Source organism: Onychomys torridus, chromosome 7, assembly GCF_903995425.1.
Source record: "Onychomys torridus chromosome 7, mOncTor1.1, whole genome shotgun sequence".
Classification (NCBI taxonomy): domain Eukaryota; kingdom Metazoa; phylum Chordata; class Mammalia; order Rodentia; family Cricetidae; genus Onychomys; species Onychomys torridus.
In genome coordinates, this window is record NC_050449.1 from 20088091 (window position 1) to 20102878 (window position 14788).

At 41.3% G+C, this 14788-nt stretch overlaps 1 protein-coding gene across 4 annotated transcripts in view; it reads left to right on the forward strand.

Moving 5' to 3' along the window:
* Positions 1-8263: 8263 nt before the first annotated feature.
* The window catches only part of Septin7 (septin 7), a 64213-nt gene continuing 57688 nt past the window's right edge, over positions 8264-14788 (forward strand). For 2 of the 4 annotated variants that reach the window (XM_036192251.1, XM_036192250.1), the window contains exon 1: positions 8837-8923. Coding sequence is in view for 2 of the 4 variants with exons in the window: in XM_036192248.1 (XP_036048141.1) it covers positions 8451-8511 (61 nt within the window). In the remaining 2 variants the exon portion in view is untranslated. Of the gene's footprint in view, positions 8512-8836; positions 8924-14788 lie in introns of those variants that run through there. The other 2 variants (XM_036192248.1, XM_036192249.1) reach the window with 2 other exon arrangements.

Sequence of the window (14788 nt, forward strand, 5' to 3'; positions counted from 1 at the left end):
TGCATTTTGGTTATAACAGCAGAGGGATGTATCTGTCAGTGATCTAAAAGAGGATTTTTCTTTTCTGATCTCTTTCTTCCCAGAATTCAATTTGGCTGTTCAAGCACCAAAGGCCTGGGAAGCCTGTGTTTACTTTTCCCTAACAGATCAGGAAACCATGGTGGGAGCTGAGTCAGACCTATCTCAACTAACAGGTCAGGATGGCCTGGAAGCAACCTGACTGAAGCAGGAGGTGAGCACATTGCCAATACAACTGACTGAGAGAGGAGGGAGGGAGGGAGAGAGAGAGAGAGAGATCTGTCATGCAGAATTTGCAGGAAGACTATTTATGAAAGGACTTTTCTCTTGTGCTTGCTTATTTTTGCCCTAATGTACTTTCATGTATGTGCAAAGGAAGTTGGGGACAAATTAAGAAACAAACCCAAAGATAATAATCTCCCTATTTGTAATATAAACATTCTACCTTTTTGTCCTTTTATTGTATTTTTAGGTATTGTTTTTTCTATTCTATTTAGTTTACTAAGCCATGTAAGAACCTCAAAATGCATGCAATTATTCCCAATAAACTTGAGTGGCCTCCATATGTAAGGAATTCTACCCAACTTTGTAGAAGATACTCAAGGCATTGTGCTAAATTCTGTATCAGACAGCAAAGATGCCGTCTATCTCAGGATCTGGAGATCTGCTCAACAGTTTGCAGAGAGACAGCTAGATTTTTACATAAGAAAACATTCTAATTGTCTAGTGGTCAGTGAAAGAATCTCAGTATCACTTATATTTAGCTAAAAGCCCAAGAGTATTTTGAGACAATAGCAAGTAAATGAATACTTTTATCAGAAACCGATTTCAGAAGGATTCATTTGTGTGTTATAATTTATGAAAGGGAGAGTTCCGTCCATGCCATATGTGCACAGCAGAGCTACAGTAATATCATCATCTGCAACACAGCTGCTTCACTTGGATTTTCACATTCTGCACTCCAATAGTATGCAGCATGTGGGCTATGAAAAACTATATTTGAGCCAGGTCGGAATTTGGTAGCTGATTTAGAGTATCAGGCCTTCTCTGACCTAAGAAATTAAATGAAGGAGCACATAAATATGGCCTTTGGAGACAAGAACTTGAGTAGAAATGCCTACAGATAAGCAAACCCTAGTGTCAACTGAGATATTACTATCATTTTGGATGAAAAAGAGGTCCATTATTTTCACTTCATGAAGTCTCTTCATCTGTGGATAGTTTTGACTGGCATGATGCTATTATTTACTATAAAATTTCTGGAAGTAAATAAAATAAGAAAAAGCACTAACCAAAACAAGACAAGTAATTTGGTTTCAGGGAATGAATTACATCCTGAGTAACAATCACAAATACGGTCATTTGCACTCTTATTTTCTGTCAGGTGCTCAAGCACCTCCTTAAAACAGGGTCCAGTCAATATGAAATGTTAATGATGCAGTAACAGTCTCTAGGTTTGGGATGGTTTGGTAAAGTGCTTGTCTCAAGTTAAAGACTAGGTGTGGTGACCTGTGCCTCTAATCCCAGTGCTGTGGATGCTGAGACAGGAGGGTCTCCGGGCTTGTAATAATTGCTACTGTAGCCAGTTGATTCAATGAGTGTGCCTCAAAAATGTAAGATGGAGAAGAACTGAGGAAGATACTTGGTCTCGGGCTTGTAATAATTACTGTTGTAGCCAGTTGATTCAATGAGTGTGCCTCAAAAATGTAAGATGGAGAAGAACTGAGGAAGATACTTGGCCTCCATACACACACATGTGCATGTGAGCTCACACGAACAACAAATATATAGTGTTTGTGCAAGTACTTGAGACACACACACACACACACACACACACACACACACGGTCTCTGCACTGTTAGGACCCTCACAAAAGAGGGCAGTAATGACACAATATTTTAACTATTACTAATCTTCTTACCTGTTCCAATCAGTCTCCACAGTACTGCAATTGCTTCACTTAAAGCAAGCAGGTCTGTCTAGCACAAATGCCAAGGCATTTGCTTCCTCTTTAAATTTCCTCTTATCCTGGATGTGAGTTCTCTAAGGTAGACCTTCAGAAAACTCATGAGTCACTAATCAAAATCTGCTAGAAAAGGGCAAATAGGACCAGGCTAGTGTGTACTGCTTAAAAATGATGTTCATGTTCTCACCTATTACATCCATTTAAATTTAGTTAAGTTCAACTCAATTCACTTTTGTACAGCAGGAAGTATTCAGTCATTGCCAAAGTCAATATATTAAGCCTAGCTGCTGAAGGCAGCTGGTTTCCCATACATAGTACTATGTGTCCCTATTTCCGATGTCAGTCGATTGGTAGGAAATGCCTAAGGGAGTTTGCAGCAATGCCCTTTTCCACTTGTAATAGATTTTATGAACTTTGGATTTTTCTCCTGGATCGTTCTAAAACTAATGTCAAACAAAATAAAACAAAATGAAAAGGTGAGGGGTTTCTCCTTCCTGTCCCAGAAGCAAGTATCCTGCCAGTCAGGGATGTGGAATCCCCAAGGAGAAGAGGGGTTCTCATTTGTATGAGAAACAAGTTTGTAAGAAAGCTCTGGAATGTGAACATTCCTTGAGACTCCAATGATAACTGGAGATAAATTTGGACTTCTGGGACATCCTATTTCTCTGCTATGTCTTTGCCCACTCCCTTCTTGGCTGGTGGGAAAAAGAGGTAAAGAATTTAAGAATAAGGCATGTGTTCTGATATTTTTTCCTGTTTGTTTAAATCTCCGTGCTGATGCTGCAACCCCCCACCCCTTCCTTTCTCTTCTCTTTCTGTGTGTTTTGACTTTTCTTCTGTGATAGTTGATCTTTAAATAGATCAAGTATGAAGTTTAATTTTTCTCTAATTTTTGTTCATTAACCTTGCAAATATCACATTCTTGTACTTTGTAGATTCCTAATCTATATAGGGATATATTAGTATCTATTCCCTTTTGTTTGTCTAACATCTCAATTTTCAATTACTTTAATAAGCTTGTGATTTCCTCTGGTAACTATGGTATTAATCACAAATATTTAAACCACACTCAGATTTCATAAAAACTTAGAGACTCTGTGGCTGGTGGATATATTAGTTATTTTTCTGTTGTGTGATAAAACACTGACAAGAGCAACTGAAGGAAGCGGTCTTCTGGTTCCAGAGGGATAGTCAACCATGGCAGGGAGAGGGAGAAGGGGGAGGGGAAAAGGGAGAGAATTCCTATGCATCAGCTGTGGGGATGCAAACTGTAATCTCAGCACTAGCAAGGATGAGCAGGAGGACTGTTATGAGTTCAAGACCAGACAAGACTACACAGAGACTCCCAGAGTTCCAACGTCTACCAAGCAGCTACGTGTTGGCCCCCTGGGGAAGTGGAAGTCACTGCTGAACACCCCGACACCGAGCATGCGTAATTTGTGCTTCTGCAGCAGTGCTCAAAACTGCCCTTCAGGACATCTTTTATTACTAAACTAACTGAGGAGCCCTGACAGTGCCTGTCTATGTCGAAGACATCTATTCAAATTTCTATTTGAAATTAAAACCGAGAAAAATTTAGAATATTATTTACTAATTCAACCCACAAACATCTAAAACTCATTAAAATGTAATAAACTAATATCTGTTAACACAAAACATATCTTATGAAAAATATCTGTATCTCCTAAAGCAATAAAAGTTAGGTTGAGAAATGTCATTGTTTTACATATTGGCAAATTCCTTTAATGTCTAGCTTAATAAGTAACAGCTGATTCTTTTATGGATTTTTTTTTTTTTTGCATTCAACTTGTTACAATTATCATACTGGAAAATGTCAGCGTATTTTTCATGAGAAAAAGATTTAACAGAGAATAAATCCTCATATTCAGTTTAAAATTGGCCTTAAAAGTCAGTATTAGTATGTTAAAATATTGACCTTTCAGTTCCCCACGTTCTCAGAGACAAAATCCCTTCTCACTGCCAGGATTCCTCACTCAACACCTAACTACTGTACTAGTGCCTACTACATAATTATCCCTCAAGAAATAGTTGCTGGATTAAGTAATGGATACGGTACCCTATGTTGGGACTATATAGGTTACCAAGAATCCCTTCTCTCAAGAAGTTTGTACTCCACTGGAATACAAGTATTTATGAAATTGTACTATTAGCACAATATGAGAGTAAACACAAGATGCTATGGAAGTTTAGAGGGTATGCCACCCAATCCTGGAAGGTCAAAAAAGGCCTTTAGGGGAAACGTGGTTAAACTGAGACAAAGTAAACATCAACTGAGAAGTGTGAGTGGAGTGTTACAGATGGAGGGGATAGCAGAACTTGCTAGAGACAAGCCATGAAGTGAGCAGGCCAGAAGGGAGGAAATCTATCATGTAAGTTTTCCAAGAAAAAGTCTGAAGACTAACCAGGAAACTGAGACAGTTAAGGCCTAGAATGATCACTATGGATACAGGTGAAGAATGAGTCATGATACAAAGCAACAGGCTGAAAAGCTGCCACAGGGAGCTAAGTCAAGAGAATGTATTTGTCTAAAAGTAATGGAGATGAAAAGAAATGGAAGTAGATTTGGGAAAGCAAACTTGACTGGATTTCCTGATGATTGTAGGAGGGCGGGGTAGAGTGTGACACCCAGACTTCTGGCTTGTACAACTGGATCAGTGATGATACTATTTAGAGATCTGAAGCAAATACAGGTACAGTGAAATGAGAATTGTAGTTTGAGATGAGATGTTGTTTTGAGATACCCTGGACCATCCAGGATAGACATTTTAAAGGTAGGTAGACTTTATAGCTAAGAGAGAACTGGACTTGATACTTACTTTGTTAGCACACATGATTATGGAAGCCAGGGAGACCACAGAGGACTGTTAAAGGTGAGATGGGGTGCAGGATCGTGCAGTGGATAAAAGCACTTGCCAGGTAAGCCTGATGAGTTTCATCACTGGAAACAGCAGTGAAAGGAGAGAATAGATTCTCTAAAGTCCTCTGACTTCTGCACATGTGGTATACATACACACGCACATATATTATTAATGATAAATTACTTTTTAAAAAGAGACACAGATGAGATGCCTCAGTGGTTAAGATCACTGGCTGATCTTCCAGAAGACTTCGTTTCCATTCCCAGCACTCACATGGCAGTTCATACTCATGTATCTCTAGTACCAGGGCATCTGATGTCCTCTTCTGGCCTCTTTGGGCACCATGTACACACATGGTACACAGACATACATACAGACGAAACACTGATACACATACAATAAATAAATAAATAGTATATCTATATGTATATATGTGAGTAGGAACAAATCAGACAACTTCTAGGCGCATGATATTTACGTGCCAGTAGAAGATAATCCTAGAAGACAAGATTAAAAAAAAAAGAGCTAGAGATCTAGGAGGAAAACCAGGAAAGTGTGGCTTTAGATACCGAAACATGTAAATTTGGAAACTATGGTTACTGGTATTTAATGCTGTAGAGAAGGTGATTAAAACAAGAAAAAAAGGTCTACTCTATTGAAAAAACTGAGTACTGATGACCTTAAGAAGAATTTAGGTAGAGCGATAAGGGTACAATCTTAAAGCTTATTGACTAGAATAAAAAAATCCATTGAGGGAAGTTCCTGAGAAGACAGAAATATGTGCTTCAGAGATGGTAGAGGGTGAAGGACCCTTATCTGTGGTGCCAAGTCAGATGTGTATGCAGGCAGGCTTGGGAGTGAGGAAACAATCGGTTGGTTTATAACTGTTTTGTTGTTTTCTGAAAATAAGAGAGGGAGGGAGGGAGGGAAGGAGGGAGGGAGGGAGGGAGGGAGAGAGAGAGAGGAGAGAGAGAGATTGAGAGAGAGAGAGAGATTGACAATAATGCAGAAAACCTGGCGAGCCTGTTGTTGAAAGTGGGAAGAAGAGCTCACTAGGGGAAAGCATTGCTCGATGAACTAGGCAGTTTACTTGAACTGAACACTGTAAATACATATTGGAAACAACCTACATGGTCAGCCAGGATTTTATATCAACTTCCTTTTCCAAACCTTTTTCTGAATTAGGTTAAAATCTAAGCTTTATTTTGTAAACAAATGTAATACCATAGACAGCACAACAGAAAAATCATAAAATGAGCACAATTCTCACCTTCCATATTTGCTTACATATAATTTTCAACATATATAACATCAGCTACTTAATCTTTCTGAGAAAGCTCCACATGGTATAATCTCATTTCCTGTAATCTTCCATGAATTTTCAATGGAAAGCACTGAAGTTATTATTTGGGGTAGACTTTGTATGACAGCATAAATATATCTTTGACATTATTTATATTGAGAATTTGTCCATTTTCAGGAAATGACAGCTCAACATTCACTAATCTCCTAATGAGAATCTGATCTTACTAAAAGCTCTTCCTCAAAGACATTTACTAACAGAGACAGAGACAAATATTTTCTTCTTTATAGACTATTAAATCATATCAATTATAGTATTTGGTTTAATTTTACATATAATCATTATAAATTAACTATATGTAAGAAGTATTATTAAGTTTACACTATGCACATTAGTCTATTGAATTCTGACAAAAACTTTGTAAGTATAGAGGAAGCTTGATCACAGAAAGTTAAGAAACTTATCCTAGGCCACATACCTAATACTGTAGGCTGGGATTTGAACCCAAGCAGTCTGACTTTGTAGAGCCTCTTTATTTTCTACATTGCCCCTTTCAAGACAGAAATTTAATGAACCTTCCTAAAGTAAAATGCTCACTTGAACTTTAGGAAATTTAACAGAATGAACTGGTTGGCAGTTAAGGTGGAATCGACTTAAAGAGCAGTTGTAAAAATGTAGACTCAGGAACAGCATAAATCAAGATAAAAATAACTGGCTTTCTTAGATAAAATTTCTTCCCTTAAAATAAGGTGCTTGGAAATATTTCAAGTACACAGAAAATAGTTACAATTGAACCTAATTTTAGTATACCTTAAGTTTTGGATGCCACATTTTCTGCTGGTTACTTGTCTAGAAATTAACAGGTACAGTGGAATGCTTCCTGTTACATTCCCTTCTCTTCCTCAGAAAAAGTAGCCATTATTTTAAATTTTATATGTATCATTTATGAGACTTGCACTTTGATTTCATGGCTTCTCATTTAAAAACTTTTATTTATAATAGAGTATTTTGGGAACTTGCTTCTCCCTCAATATTGTGTAAATGTACTTATCCAACTAATGCTAGTAGCTTTAGTTCCTTGAATTTCATCCTACTGTCTGTGTATGAACTTTTTAATAACAATGTAACTTATCCATTCCATTAGTACTGTTTCACTGATACAACTGTTGCTATAAAGATTTATATAGTGCTCACAGTAACTTTGTATACAAAGTTCCTTAACAAGTTCCTGGACTTCACAGCGAAGAGAGCCAACGGTCAAGAAAGGAACTAAAGACAGGGGTGATTGATAGCGAACTGAGAATACTCTCCCTAGGATGCTCCAAGACGACACCTCCCGCCTTCCAGTGACACCCTCCTCCACGGTTCACTGAGATCCCCAAGTGTCCATTCATTTCCTCAACCTGAGCGGAGCGGGGACCAAGGTGAGTCAACAGGAGTGTGTGGGGCGGGGTACAGCCCGCCGCCGAAACTGCACAAGTCGGCCTCTCCACTGCGCCCGACCACCAGCAATGACAAGAAGGAAGAAGGGTCGGGGCCAGCGGGGCCTGAGCTCCTTCTCCACCCCGCAAGTCAGGGGAGCGAGGGAACGGATGCAGGGAGCACAGACACCTGCCTGCTGCCTCTCTGCCACAAGGACGTCAGGACCGTGGAAGGGCCCAGGCGGGCCCCCGCCCTCAGGACGATTTTTCCACGAGCTGGCTCTTGAAGCAGCGCCTCCTAGCCTTACGCCAATTCCGTAAGGAGCGGCCGAGGCCAACCCCGCGGCTCCCGCGGGCTCCCAGGCCTGATGTGCGACTGCGCGGGGCGGCCCTGGCGGCGGCGGCCATCTTTAGTCCGGGCAAGACCCCGCCCTCGCGCCCTCCTCCCCTCCCCCTTGGCTGGCCCTCCCGAGTCCCCAGGATTTTTCAGCGGCCAAAAGTAGCGCAGTTCATCTCCGAAGCAGCGTCGGAGAAACATACAAAAGACCCTACTGTCTACGACAACGGAAGTGCCCAGGCGCGGCCAATGTAAACATGGCGGTGAAGGAGGGACAGCGAATCGGCGGCGGCGCCGGTGAAGTCATGCTCGCCGCGAAGCAGGGCGGCGGGCGGAGGTGGGTAATCTCGCGAGAACTCAGCCGCCTCGGCTCGGCCCGGAAGCCTCAGGGCGGGCGAGCGCCAGTGGGGCCGTCGGCCTGCTGCCGTGTGCGTAAGTGGGGCGGCTACGCCGCGGAATCGGCGTAGGTGGCTTTGGAGAATCCGGCGGCTGCGCGGCGCCGGGGCTGGTCGCGGAGGGGGAGGGGATGTCGGTCAGTGCGAGATCCGCTGCTGCTGAGGAGAGGAGCGTCAACTGCAGCACCATGGGTGAGCCTCAGCCCCCGGCCGCCCGGCCATCCCGGACCCCGGCTCGGGACGCGCCGACCCTCGGGGACCTCCGGCCGTGCGGGGGAACGCCCTGGGGGACCAGAGGGGCGAGCGGCGCGGCGGGGCGGCGGGGAGGCGGAGGGCCCGGGGCGCGGCGGCCGGGGGGAGGGGAGGCGGCCGCGGTGACAGTTTGAATTGAGCCGAGCCGAGGCGGCGGCGGCGGCGGCGGCGTTTCCTGCGCCTTGGCGGGCAGGCCTGGGGAGCGGGCGGGCGATCGGGAGGGGAGCCGCGGCCTCTTGAGGCCCGAGCTGCCGGAGCCGCCCCGTCCCAGCCCTCGCCCGCCTCCGAGGCCAGCCTTTCCTGCGTCTCCTCCGGCCTCCGGCCCCGCGGCCTGGCCTGCCCGGGTCTCCTGGTGGGTGTGTGAGCCGGGCGGGCAGGGTGGGGACCTGGGAGCGAGCTCGGTGCCGGGTTTCTATGGGCCAGCCCGGGAGGGAGGAAGAAGGATGCACTGGGCTGGGGCGGCGGCGGCGGCGGAGGCTCAGCAACTCCAGCAAACATGTTGCTGCTCCCTTTCCCCTTCTCCCGGCGCAACCGGGAAGGCTGGTGGATGGCGAGCGAGTCCCGAGAGGCATCCCGAGCTTGGTTTTGGGATTGATTTTTTTTTTTCTTTTTTTTAGGAAAAAGGGAAAGAGAAGGTCTGGAAAGGGCGCCCCCCCCGGAGGAGGTGTAAAGATGGGAAGGGTGCCTGGAAAGGGGAGGGGGGCGGGCAGACACGGACTGGAGAAGTTTAAGGAAATTAATTTTTGAAAATAATTTCAGTATTCTGTTTTTCTCTTAAGCCTTTTCATTTCCTTTCCTCCCCCACATGCTGGAAAAAGAACAGGCCATTTCATTCATATTTTCCACTCCAGAGTTCCATTTCGTGCTTTTTATGTAGTATGAAATAAGCAGCTGAGATTTTTTTCTTACACATTTCTTTTTGCTAAGTTACTTTTTAGAGTACACTGTTGCAAGTCTGCGTTCCGTCAGTTGAACGGATAGAATCTGTGATGCCCAGATGTTTGCTAAGTTACCGAAAACATTACTTACTGCTTAAATCTCAGCAAGTGTATTGCTGAATAGTTCAGCTTCAAGAGTTATGTATTTTGGTTTTCTAATTTTGATGAAAAGGGACAAATATCTTTCTCATTGCCTCTGAGAATCCAGGAGAACGGGAAATCTAGAGTGACAGCATTTCTTTTTCTTTTTCACATGTGTATGTGCTTTCAGGTAGTGAGAAGGTGTCGTGCTTAGAGCAGGAGTACACCTTGTGGAATCACAGGTTCTTCCGGGAGTCTTTATTTTTGCAAACAGCAAGGGAAAGAGTAGGGGATGATGGCAGAGTGGAGGCAGGAAACAATCTTTCATTACATCCAGCTGAATGGGACTAGAGTAGATAGGGCTTGAGTGGAGCTATAAAAGAAAAGGAAGCTACATTGGCAGTTTACATGCTAGCGAAGCGACGTGTTATTCAGTGATAGGGCAATGTGATGGAGCCTGGTCCTCTTTATACTGTTATTAAAAATATCACATAGGCACCCAGGCTTACAGACTTGAAAACGAAGTTTCTGTGTGTTTATGGGAAGTTGAGGTATGTTTTTCTAATTTGGCAATTTATAGGTATTGGTTTTGGTTTAGAGATAATTTGTACATAACTACATGAAAAGTCATAGTATTATTTCAGAAGTTAGAGAGAAAATCGATTCTGTGGATTTGTGCATTGATCCCAAAGACACGATCTTGAACTACTATGAGACGTTAGGGCAGTTTAAAGGGTTGTGCTTTAACAGCAAGAGTATTGAGGAAGAAATGGGAAGAAGAGCTAGATTTGTGGCTTTAGGACCAGTTGGGCTGAAGATAGTTGTAGAACAGGTTGGTTCCAGACATATAATTTGGTGGTATATAAATGCCTCATGGCTGCGGCCGGCCAGTAGAGTAGTGTTGCTTGACAGAATTGTCAGGAGAAAGCCTAATTTCATATTTTGACTTAAATAGCTAGCTTCAAATTTTTATTAGAAGTTGAAATTTGTTAATGCATTTTACCAAGATTTGAGACAGAAATATGTAGATTCCATTCTCTGTATTGTGGTAAAATGTGCAGTGGTTCAAGAGTAAGGATTTTAAATGTTGTTATAGGGGTTAGTGGTCTTGGTATGAGGGAAAAAAAAGACAAAGGCTTTAAGTTCATGTTGCATTTTCTTATTTGGATCTAGTTATTCTGCACACTGGAAGGTAGTTGGGCTAGAAAGGCCCTATCTCCAGAAGAGGTCACCTCCAGACCAGATAGACACCAGGGTGGGCCCCCAAAGAAAATAGTAGTAGCCAGTGACTACTTTAGGTTTTGAGAAGAAAGTCTTTTGTTTTTTCTTGACCATTTCTGTCATCAGATTTCTAGAGAGTAAGGGAGGGCTTCTGGTTCAAAGTCTTAATGAATACAACCTTACCATGACTAAGAACTTGAGCTTTGATGTCTGACATGGATTCAGATCTTCACTTGCCTCTTCTACTGCTGTGTCAGTCATTTTAAATTAATACTTCACATACAAATGGTTTCATTTCTTTTTCTTTTCTCCTCCCTACCTAAGTCCCTTCTTTTAGTTCCCCACCACCCCAAATCCAAAGTACTGTGAATTTATTTTAAATAAAGCAGAATGAGAAAGACCATGAAAATCCCAACTTTATTATTAGGTCCAATATACAGAAAATGGTCCTGCTATTAAAACAATTTCTGAGAGAGGGATACAGTGTAGTGGCAGAGCATTGTTAGCTTAGCATCTATGAGGTCCTGGGTTTGGTCTCCAGCAGCTTCAGTACCCACAAAGACATCTATTTTTGGGCTAAAAATTTCTATACTTTAACATAAACCTACTTTCTTTCATACACTGGTCCACCTTGCTTTCAGAATAGTTAACTGGGTTAGGGTGTTATACAGTAATTTCTGGGTAGCTAAACATGGGGGCTTATCAGTTGTATTAATGATTGTGTACTTGCAACCAGCAACTTTAAAAGTGCCTTGAAAACTGAGAAGAGCAAAGTATACCTTGTGTTTGAAAGAATAGCATGGGGCTGCTTCTATTTACATTATTTTGAGGGTTTTAAGTCTTGGATATTCATGTATTTGTGTTTTAGTGTACGTTTGCTTAACAAACAGTATAAAGGGGATATCTCTCTTCCTCACTAATCCAAAAGTTACAAGGACTCTCCTTTTTCATTTTTAAATTTTTAAAATTTGTGTATGAGTGTGTATGTGTGTGTAGGGTTCAGAGGACAATTTGTTGGGGTCAATTCTCTTTTCACTATGTATTCCACAGAATCAAACTCAGGAGGTCAGGCTAAGAGGCCTTTGTGCCTCAGCATGCTTATTCTATTTCATTTTTCTCTGGAGCCATGACTGAATACTTTTGGTAGCTTTACTTGCCATGAGCCTCCAATCAGTTTCTCAACTTCTGAAATATTAACATTTAAGAGTTTGTTTTTGTTATGTAAGAACAACTTGGAGGTGCATGTATGCGTATATATGTGGTGTGTGTATGTGTGCATATTATAAACTTAGTATTTCTCAAACTTGAGAATTAGGATTATCTAGGTAGCTATTTTGCTTTCTTCCTTCCTTTCGTTCTTTTTTTTTTTTTATCTTTGATTCATTAGTTTTTGTTTTCTTTTTTGGTAATTAATCGACATACCCTATATTGTGCTAGATCAGTCCCAGAGTATAATTTCTGATCCTCAGATATGAAGAGTCAGCCATAGCCTTGTGTTAAACAGTGCAGATTATCTGGGTTCCAGTAATGTTCCTTGATTCACAGTATCTGGGAGAGAAGCCTAGGAACCTCCATTTTTAAGTGTTTCCCAAATTAATAATTTTAGTAAGGTATAACTTTTATACCATAAAATTTACAGGTTTTAAGCACTTCAAGGAACCTTGATATATAAACATATGTATCTTGTAGCCTTATATATCAATCAAGATACTGAATGTTTCTAACATCTTGGCATTTCCTTGTGCCCATTCTCAACCCTGTACCTTAACCTTGTTCCAGGTAACCACTGATCAGATTTCTGATAGTCATTGATTAGATTTTTAAAAGCAGTTTTGTTGAGATGCATATTTATTTTGTATGATATATATATATGTATATGTATATATGTATCTATCTATCTATTTATATCTATCTATCTATCTATCTATCTATATATATATATCTGACTCATTTGAAATAGTTTTTTCTTGGTAGTTCTTAAAGTTTTTCCTTCCTCCTTTTTTTGTATATGGTGTTTATGTGTGTACCTGTGTGTATGTGTTCATGTGTGTGTTTTGTATCTGTCTATGTGTGTCTGTCCATCTGTCCATCCATCCATTCATCCATCCAAGTATAGCAGCCAGAGATCAATCAGTGGTGGATGCCTTCCTCTGGTCTCCACCTTAATTTTCTTTTTGGTACATGTTTGTTGTGTTTGTGGTTATGCATGTGACTGCTGGAGCATGTGCCTATTTGTGTGCATGCGGGGGTCAAAAGAAGACATGGGTATCTTTGTCACTGTCTTTATTACTTTGAAGCAGGGTCTGTCACTGAACTGAAGCTCTGTTTTGGGATTCACTTGTCTCTTCTCCTCAATGCCAGGGTTAGAAGCATGGGCATCCATGTCTAGCTTTTGTGTGTGTGTGTGTGTGTGTGTGTGTGTGTGTGTGTGTGTGTGTGTGTATGCTGGAGATTTGAATTTTGGCCCTCATACTTACATAGTAAATGCTCTTACCTACTGAGTCACCTCCCCAGCTCATTCACATTTTTCTTGAGACAGGTCTCTCACTGAACCCAGAGCTCACTGATTAGACTAACTGGCTCCAAGCCCCAGACATCCTGCTGTCTCTCCCTCTTAGCCCTCTGCGCCAGGATTGAAGATGCATGTTGTCACCCTTGGGTTTTATGGCTTAAGCTTGGGTATTGGGGATCCAAATTGAGGCCCTCATCCTTGCATGGCAAGTACTTTACTGACTAAGCCATCTCTCTTTGTAAGATTTCAAATGCACAGTAAAAAATTAAAAAGTTAAAAGGTCACATAATTCTAGTAGCTTTCTAGAATTATATAAACAGGCTTGGGATGGGCCCCTGGAAATCTGATTAACTTTTTCAGCAATATAAAAACTTTTCTTATAGTTTGATCTTTGTAAAATAGTCTTGTAATAGCAGTTTGACATTTTGCAAGCTCTTTTCATTGATTTAACAAACAATGATTACAAAAGTCTTATATGCACTATGAAATCTAAGATAATTTGGCCCATAACCTTACATGTATTATTGTGTTTGTAGTTTTGCTTTTGGAATTGGTTTTTGTTCCTCCTCATACCTTTTTTTTTTTTTTTTTTTGTGGCAGTGTCTTACTGTGTAGTCTGAGCAGGCCTGAAACTCATTATGTAGTTGGGGTGGCCTTGTACGCTTCAGAGATCCATCTGTTTCTGACTACCCCTGGGATTGAAGGTGGGCACTACTGTGCCTAGCTCCTCCTCCTATCTTTAAAGCCGTTCAGTTTTCTACTCTTCAGGTCACCTACTCTAACATTTTCTTATATGTACTCTGAAGGATTTAAAACAGAATTAAAAGTCATATAGACTTCCTGCCCTATGACATACATTCTCTCTTGCCTCATTTTCCCCAGCTAGTCTATTTAGACTATCAGTGTGTAAAGGTCAGTCTTATTTTGTATTGTTGTATAAATCTATTTATATGGTATTTTAGTCTGTTTGTACTGTGATAGCAGTATACCTAAGATTGAAACAATTATATAAAGAACAGAAACCCAATTCTTATAGTGTAGGAGGCTGGTAAGGTCAATATCCAAATGCCAACAGGTTTGTTAGCTCGTTATAGCCAAGTCTTCTTTTAAGTTGGTGCCTTAGATGTGACTTCTAAGGAGACAAGTGCTCATCCTTGTGGTGAAAAAAGCTCAGAGTAAATAGCCCTCTTGCACCTCTTTGCAGTAATACTTCTATTGTTTTTTTTAAGTATTTTTTGTAAGATTTTTATTTTTTAAAGTTATAATTCTATCATTTCTCCCTCACCCTAAATATATAAATACAACCTGCTCTGTCTTTATAATGTTATCTGTATGTGTGTGATCTCAGGCTGATGGCTTGTTATTGGATAACCAGTTGGGGTGCTCTTCCTTTGCTAAGACCATTTCTCCAGCTCTCAACATTCCCTAGTTGCCCATGGTTCCTAACCAGGCTTGAGGCCATGAA